The 8,765-nt window shown below is 53.6% G+C and overlaps 1 protein-coding gene across 1 annotated transcript; it reads left to right on the plus strand.

Annotated features, from left to right (window-relative positions):
* Positions 1-1,668: 1,668 nt before the first annotated feature.
* VOLCADRAFT_86503 (uncharacterized protein) lies at positions 1,669-3,196 on the plus strand (the record flags this gene model as incomplete). Its single annotated transcript, XM_002945928.1, has 3 exons — positions 1,669-1,997; positions 2,423-2,501; positions 3,008-3,196. 3 exons carry the CDS (start codon positions 1,669-1,671, stop codon positions 3,194-3,196), a joined length of 597 nt encoding a protein of 198 aa, XP_002945974.1.
* Between the last annotated feature and the right edge of the window lie 5,569 nt (positions 3,197-8,765).

Genomic DNA, 8,765 nt, shown 5'->3' on the forward strand with positions numbered 1-8,765 from the left:
ATTCGTTAGGAACTGGTAAACCTGTTTGCGTAAGGAGCCCCAAGGTTTTCCGGAACTTACAGCTTACTGGCTTCATGTTCGATTACGTTTTCTTGAAGGGTGAAGGAAACAAAGGCGTCAGCTATAAGCCTACTTGGAAGCCAGAGTTTCGTTTACCGCCTGGCGTCAGTGGCAAGCGCGTCGCATTTCAGGTGCTTCTTCTTTGTGGTATTAGTGCCATTCCGGTGTTCTGGATGTCGTCTAACAGCGAGAGCAGCACAAAGCAGCCCGACATCTACATGATTCAGAAGCAGAAGGCCCGGGAGGAGCGGATGCGTTGGATTGAGTCAGATGACATGCCGGAGCGTTGATTGCGGTGGACGCAACACGGAACAATAGTCTCCGTGCTGGAGTACGGCCCTGACGTATCTCAGCACTAAGGCAGTTCTGTATTGTGATACAGCTGGTGGATGTCGTCTCCTATAAAGGAAAGCAGCACGGAGCAGCTGCATGCTCAGTGGGTCGGGAGGGCGGTTGAGTGGGGTTCGGCTGTATTGTCGGGTGCATGCACATGGGCGTTATGAAAAAGACGCGTGGTGAATGGCCTATTAATAGCGGGCGTGTGGATAGGTACACACGGATGTAGCTGGTGGACCCTGAGCACGAGGGTGTGTGTTTGTTAAGCCGAGCCTATGCGGGTGTATGCACGCCACGGCAATTTAAACTCGTTGCCACGTTAACAGCAGCATGTAAACATGAGTGTGTGTCGTATCAACACGTTCGTGTTTGAGGATGCACACAGATCGGCTGCATACGTCTTAAAAAGGCAGCTGCATGGCCGACAGCGGGTACCATGTGTAGGGGGAAGATGCATTTCGGCGCAGTTGGTTTTGGTGGTGCCTTTGCGTGATAGCCCGGCGAGAGTGTCTTGGCTGCAGGGGGAGACCAGCGTGCCAGCAGAGGTCGCGCTGTATGCAGTCAACTGTGTTTACTGTTATTTGCTCCGCTGGGAAAATGCGGAATCAGAGATAAGCTGCACTGGGGATTTTTGCACTTCCATTCCATTTTACAGGGCGGTCGCACGCGTACACATGCTAGCTAGGTACTGCACACACCGCTGGCTGGGTGGTGCGGTGTAGGCTTTGCTTGCTGACCACTAGCGGGGGGGTAGACGGGGGAGACAGGCGAAGTGAGAGACGCGGGAGATGATCAGGACCGCGCTGGCAGCCTGACTGTTGCCCTTCGGAAGCTTAACGTGCAATGCGATCGATGCGCAGTAGTCTCGGGTTCGATTTCGACGCATTTGAGACGTTTTCCCCAACAGTTACGACTCTGCGGTTATAAGGTAGCGAGGGATAGCCCCATGTCGAGCTAGATGGAGTCGAATGAATGAAAGAAAGGCATCTTGTCCTTGTAACCGTTACAAGGCGGACACGCTGATATGGCCTCGGTGACATGACGTCTCTGGCCGACCTGACCACGACCACCACAGCTCCGCACTGTTCCCCAAATCTTGGGCTTCTTGGCGCCTTCCCCCCAAATCCTACCGTTGCCGACCCGCATGCCGGCTTAGCAATAAGAGCGTACGAACCCCGAAACCCCGCACAGCCGAAATGGAGGGTTAGCTATGAGACACACAAAACCTACGAAATTTTAAATCACCGTACATTCGCCCAAAGTGTACCCGCCATGGGCTTTGAAGCTGGCCCCCGCAGTCCCCGGGGCCGACGCCGAGTCCTCCAACGTGGTGGGTCCAGCGGCGGAGAGAAGTTTGTGACGGTGGAGCGCCTGCAGCGGCCGCTGTGTGGGGGCTCCCGGCCGCACTTCTTCCGCGGCGTGTGTACGGTGGTGACCAAGCTGTTCCACATCTGCGAGCCCGACGTGGCTGTGTTTGGCCGCAAGGTCTACCAACAATGGCGGGTGATCTGTCGGATGGTTCGAGATCTCGAGACTTCCCCGTGGAGGTGGTGGGGATGCCCATCTATCTGCCGGGAGCCGGACGGGCTGGCCATGAGCAGGTGAGACCCGAACCCGGGGGAAAAGATTAGGGGTTAAGTGTGTGTGGGGTGGGTGGGATGGGGTGGGGTGGGTTCGCGGGGAATGCGGCGGGGTGCGGTTGCGGATTTCATATGACTGGCACTCGAGCGCCCCACGTCAGCCGGCAGCTCCCAACAGCCCTAATATGCCTCCAGTAGCATCCTTTGTTGGCGTGTTTTAACTTCTATTCCCCAATGCGCCAAATGACCCCCGCCCGGTAGTCGTTTGCTTCCGTCCCAGACTCTTAACTGCCAACGTTGCCGCGATGGCTACAAACCAAGTCACTACGGGTCCGCACATCGTTGGTCTAATCTTGGGTAGAATACGTCTATCTCTGGAATACGTCTTTCCTTCAATCGTCGCGTGTGATTCGTCGTACCCCACACCCCCAAACACACCCTTTCAGTCGTAACGCTCGTCTGTCCCCCGAGTCGCGGGAGAGGGCCTTATGCATCTCCCGGGGACTGGCTTGGGCTGAGAAGGCGGTGGGCTGAGGGGGCGGTTTCGGAGCCCGCAGTTGAGGGGCCGGATTGAGGAGGGGGGGGGTAACAGTGGACTATGTGGAGGTGAGGGGTGTGTGGTGTGTGTGGGGGGGGGTGCTGAAGAGGACAGGAGGGGGGCAAGGGGCTCTTAAGGTGATGAAAACGGTAAGGTAAGAACTAGAGGAAAAGAACTAAGGGGGAGAGAGGGAGCCGCGTCCTCGTGGTCCCCTCCGCCAACCTGTCCATCTATCGCGCGATGATCTCGTGCTCATGTTCGTACTCATTCCCGTCGTCATGTACGACGAAGAAAACGCCAACAAGCGAGCGGAGGACGTTGTTAGGGTGGCGGGTGGAGCACTAACGGCGGCCGGTTGGCGATGGAGGAGCGGCTGTGACTCGCGGTGGTGTGTGCTCTCTCCCTTCCACCACCACCACCACCACCACCACCACCACTACACCCACACACCCACAACGCACGCCCCCCACCCTCTCCCAACCCCCTCCCCCAGCTGCTCCACGCGCACCACCCTTCCACCACCACCAGCCCTATCAGCGACCTGACCTCCCAACCCGTGCTGCTGGCGGTGGCCGCGCACTTCCCCGCCCGGGACCGGGGCACGGTGCGTCTCATCGACAACACCGTACTGAACGACCCGGGGGACAGCAAGCAGCTGCAGGACCGGACCCAGCAGCAGTAGCATGTGGAAGGGCAGTCGCAAGAGGTGGCGGAATAGCAGTAGCAGTAGCAAGGGGGAGGAGGGGGCTACAGTAGAGGAGCCTGAGGGGGAGCTCGCGTGACCTTGAGCCGGGGTCGATTGGGGGGGGGCCCATCTGTTTCCAGAACGGGCAGGTGGGGAGGGATGGGGAGGGGAGGGATGATGGGGAAGGGCAAAATGCATGTGTAGGTGTGTAGGTGTGTATGCGCGCGCACTCGGGAGAGTGTTGCGGTGGCGGTTCCCCCCTCCGGAGCTGATTGGCTCCTCCCTCCTCACCCGCCATGTGTAGCAGTGCCGTGCAGCGGTGCACCAGCAGGGGGCGGGTCTGGTCGGATTGGGTCTCCGCATCTCTGGTCGGTTGGATAGCAGGGGCGGGGGCAGGGGCGGGGGCAGGGGCAGGGGCAGGGGCGGGGGCAGGGGCGGGGGCGGGGGCAGGGGCGGGGGCGGGGGCAGGGGCGGGGGCAGGGGCGGGGGCGGGGGCAGGGGGGCCAGGGAGGCGACACGGGTTAGCAGGGAACTTGTGGATGATTCCAAGGGGTGTGTGGTGCTGTCGGTGGGTTTGGCGGTGCTGGTGCTGGTGCATACCCCGACAAGCTTGCGATTGCTGGACGCGGGATAGACGTTGTGATATGCGGGAGCACCTCCTTCCTGCCCTTTGCTCGGCCACCAGACCCATCCAATGCTTATACTTCGCCATGTTAATTCCTGGTTGCTTGCCGTCTGACGGGTACCCGTCTGGCTGATCATCTAGACGTGTATGCTTTCAACCACTCATCACTCGATCCTAGAACTCCAATACCACACCTTCTGACTATTGCCTGTTCATTAGCCATTCCACTCGTTCGTCTGCTTCACGTAGCACTTGCGGGACCTCCTTCAATACGTCGTGCCCCAGAAAACTTAGAAAACGGAGCACTAGTACCTTCCATCCAGCCCCTTCCGGGTTGGAGTGGGCCCCAACGATCTCCTGTCGCAAAACATGATGTGCCACAGACCCACGCTGCAAACGGACACGGTTCTAAAAACTCACAATCTGTTTGAAAACGTGGTAGTGTAGGGGTAGCTGTGATAAACTTGCCGCACGAACGACACCTGAAGCTTCACCGCGTCATCTTTCAGACATGCCTCGAAGGCCCCCTCCGCAAGGTTACTCGCATAACTCCGCCTCCTGAGCCTGTCCAAGACCTCAGCTAGCACAAAGGGTCCCACACTTGATACCCATACAACAGCATTGCTCGTACCTGCGTATCAAAACATTTACATCTGTGGCAGCCACAGCGCACCAGTACACCGTACTGGTGCGATTGCGAAGAAGGACGATCATACCCATAACATCATAATCCCACACGCTACAACACCCCCCAACCCACCCTGGAGCGCCTCCGTGATTTCATCCATTCCTGGTTGAACAACATGCATGTCATCACACCACACACAGAGTACCGCACTCAGCAACCCGCATCGCACTCAGTTGAGCAGATGATGTGATGCAGCTTGGATTTCGAAGCCTGTACCGTGCTTGTGATGTAAATGTGTATGCCGGCAGTGGAGGCTTGTGTTGATCAATGATGCAGCACTTATTGCCGCAATGGCCGGGCGGGGGGGGGCTATTGTGTTCTTCGGTGATGTTGTGGTCCGAGGGAGCAGCCGAGGGTTTAGCGGAACCTTCTGATGAAGCATTCAGGTTCTGTTGGCTTTCAGGCGGGGGGAGCTTGTTCCAGTTCGCAAATGTAGTCCGAGTGCTAGTGCGAGTGCAACTGTTGGACTATCCTGCGCGTGTATAGTTTACTCGGTGGTCTTGACGACTCCCCTGTACAGGTCGTGTCTGTTCCGCTACTCCGGGCGCCCTTTGACCCCGATCTTAACCTCTCGGCTTTGATGACAATGTCATGCAAAATACTTGAAATCCCTGTAGCCAAGCCATGATCCTTTCGTGAGCAAGTATGGCATGGCCGCACGCATAACCAGTAACTTATTAGGTAAAAGCATTACGACTTCTGACTCGACGCAGTTCATGTTGCCTCTGCTATGCGATTTTTCTGTTTGGTACGGACAGATACAATTTAAAAACTCTGCACTGGCTGTCATTGGGCATCTCTGGTTGACCGAGGAGCGACGCGAAGGGAACCCGTTACACGCATTTCAAGCTATCTGTTTTATTGGTAAACTAACCACCAGAGCCGCTTCATGCGACATCTTGTGCGGACGGACGGACGGAAGCAATGGCTCACAACCGCGACTCCGCAAAACTGTCTGGCAACACAAAATTCTATAGATCTGGACTCCTGGAGAAACTTTATTGTAATCCACAATAATCTGCTGAGAAAAGGTAGCTCCACTACTTCCCTAGCTTTTAAGGCGACCAGGCTTAACATGTTTCTAGATCATATGTTATTCGATTAAACTCTAAAGACGACAGACTTAATATGTATGCAACGTAGAAGGCATTCTGCAAGCCAGCAGTCTTGCGTGTCAGGGGGTTAACCTCTTGAGACTCTGCAGGTAGTACGCAAGGGCAAGGGCAACCAAGAACTAACAGTTTCTATTAGGGGAGGATTAGGTGATAAATGTTGGATACCGACAGTATAAGTTTGGTGGCCTACTTCAGGTTGTACGGAACCCAAAGCGAGCTTGACAGCTGTAACACCAGCCCATGGTTATTTCGAAGTGCCTGCCTCACCACACCTTATCACGCTCTTCTTTATGATCCACAAGGGCAGGTGGCAGCTTGTTGCCTCATACTGTACCTGAGGGCCTCCTCGCAGTCCCAGCGCAGCACTTTGGTCTGTAGTGTAGACCTGATGTTGGTTGGAGGCCACCTGCATTTTACCAGCCTACCGAGATTCACGGGACCATCGATTCTGCTGTGGAGTTGCGATGAGCTTGCGGTATGTGCAAAATGTGCAAAATGGCCGCCACCTTGTAATCCCGTCAGAGTGATACGTTTCAAATGAAACCAATTATCTTTACGCAGGACTGTTGATGCTTCATGCAGAGCGGCGTGACATAGGTGCGAGGACATGTCGCCTGCCGAAGCCGACCATGCGAAGTCTTCAGGAATAATCTTAATTCCTAGAGGTTAGTTTTTTGGGTGTGCATTTGATCTGCAAAATCTTAGGAACTTCACAGGATTGTCCGACCTTTGCTCGCGCAACGGCCTGCCGCGGGGCCAAGAGCAAGCTCATGTTACTATCGAACGCATTCTTGCGTTCTGCGTCCACATTCCGTGGACACTAACAGCTAGGTAGTCGAACAGTTTCAACCGTTCCGAACACTAATCCGAAGTCCCATTCGCCCCATTCCCGACAGGCATTGCCGAATCCAACAATTTGATCAAGCCCATCCCATAAGACCTTTCAACGACAAGATCTAAAGACACCCTGCAGCAAGAGCCCTTGCCTCTGGAACCTCCGCCGCCACCACAACCAGCGACCCACGTCATCATTATCGCTAGAAGGTGGTGAGTGGTTGCGACCTTTTTAAGTTAAAGTTAAATTATGACATGGTGCAAGTGGATAGTTGAGTGTTCGACCGAGGATTGGTTGACGTGCATGAGACGAAGAGCACCCATTCTCCGTACCTTAGGTTATTAGCTGTGTTTGTCTATTTACATGTACAAGTGCTTACATTGATCAACCCTAATCAACCGTTTCTCCGCAACGGCCCGCATGTGATCGGTGTAACGCATCTGGCTGGACTATCCAAAATTGTCAATATCATGTAATTAAAGAAATATATATGGACAACACATAGATCTACTAAGATTAGTTTTATTTCTATCTTGTCCCTAATTGTTAACCCAATTACTTTTTTAATAAGATCTGATCGGTTTTATGCAATACAGAATTATCACCTTATTATTTTTGTTTTCTTAAACTATGAATATGTTTTGTTTTTAGTGCAAAGAAGTTAATAAAAAGCTAAATTGTTACGGCGATTAGTAACCTTTGGTTAGGCCCGCCGGCCGGGCCGGGTACAACAGCCTTTGCGACCGGGCACCGGATCCACCGCAAATTTCCGACCGGAAAGGTGCTGCCCGACGCCCCAACCACGTCCTAGTGATAAAATATGACCATAGCGTTTGGAGCTACCAGGCCGACGCGCGCGGTTTTGTGTATGATTGGGTTGCTTTGTGACTCATTGACACACACACACACACACACACACAGACACACAAATACACACAAATACACACAAATACACACAAATACACACAAATACACACAAATACACACAAATACACACAAATACACAAAAATACACAAAAATACACAGACACACACACGGGCGCACGCTCGCAAATGAAGACAATATTTTTTGTTTCCTTGAATTGGAGTTGAACCGTCCGTAGGTACACCTCACAGTCCGGTCACATGCAGATCTGAAGTTTTGGGTAGACAAAAGGGGTAACAAAAGCAATGATGAGAAGTTCTGTCTGTGGCTCTGGTGCCGACGGGGCAAGTCTGTAGCGCGGGGACTCGCGACGGTGGCAGGCAGCCCGAACGTCAGCAGGGTCCGATAAGGGCAGGCGGCTACATGAGCGATACAATGCGCGATGCCACCTCCTTTCGAGGATTGTACAAGACAATTACTTGAGCTGTGGTCGTCTTCCCCACCATACACCCCCCGGCACTAAGCCTAACTGCTGACAAGTTGCGAAATGAAAACGCAACGGTCTGGCCTCAGGTATCGTTACCCGACGTCGTTGTCAGGCGATGATGCGTCTTGACTATACAGACCCGTGACGTATGGGGATGAAAGTTCAGGCGAGGCCCTAGTCCACACATCCACCCCTGGACCCGCGTTTCTCGCCACGCCGCTCCCTTACCCCTTCCCCCCCGCGTTACCTTAATCTCCCCTTCGGTAACCCTTTGGTGTCCCGAATACTAAATATTATAAAATTTTATAAACTTTTCTCTCTTGATTAAGCATATTATTTTGTTTTAAAATCTTTTTTGTTTTTTTCGCTCTTGGTTAACGATAACCCGAGGGATGACCCGGCGCGCATTCCCCGAAGGGGACACTAAGACTAAATTTAGTTAACATTTTCGTTTAAACGAAAATGTTAACCAAGGAATACGGTAGAAACTAGAGGAAGGAAAATGCTTAAGGAAGGAAAACTTAACACTGACTAAAAATGCTTAGTACGAAACCTAAAATTCTGCTGGCCGAGAAGACAACCTAGTGACTCATACTTCGTCTCCCTTTGTCGGGGAACGAACACTTGCGGGGGACCTTTGGCCCTTCCTTCCCAGGGTATGCTGATGCAGAGCGCAACAATGCTGCGCAACGGGGCCCTTACATTTCCTTGTCGGACTGATTGACGCGGGCCGCCTTGTCAGCTGCTGCCTCTGGAACCTCCGGCCCCAACACAACTAGCAGCCCACATCATCACCAAGGTGGTGGGTGTTCTACGACCTTTCGAAGCTGCCTATGACATGGTGTAAGTGGATCTTTGAGTGTTCGACCGGGGATTGGTTCACGAAAATATGAGGAGAGAGGAGGGCTGGGAAGGGTAGGAGAAGGAAAGGGGAGGAGGGGGGGAGGGAAG

This window comes from Volvox carteri (assembly GCF_000143455.1).
Source record: "Volvox carteri f. nagariensis unplaced genomic scaffold VOLCAscaffold_1, whole genome shotgun sequence".
Lineage (NCBI taxonomy): Eukaryota > Viridiplantae > Chlorophyta > Chlorophyceae > Chlamydomonadales > Volvocaceae > Volvox > Volvox carteri.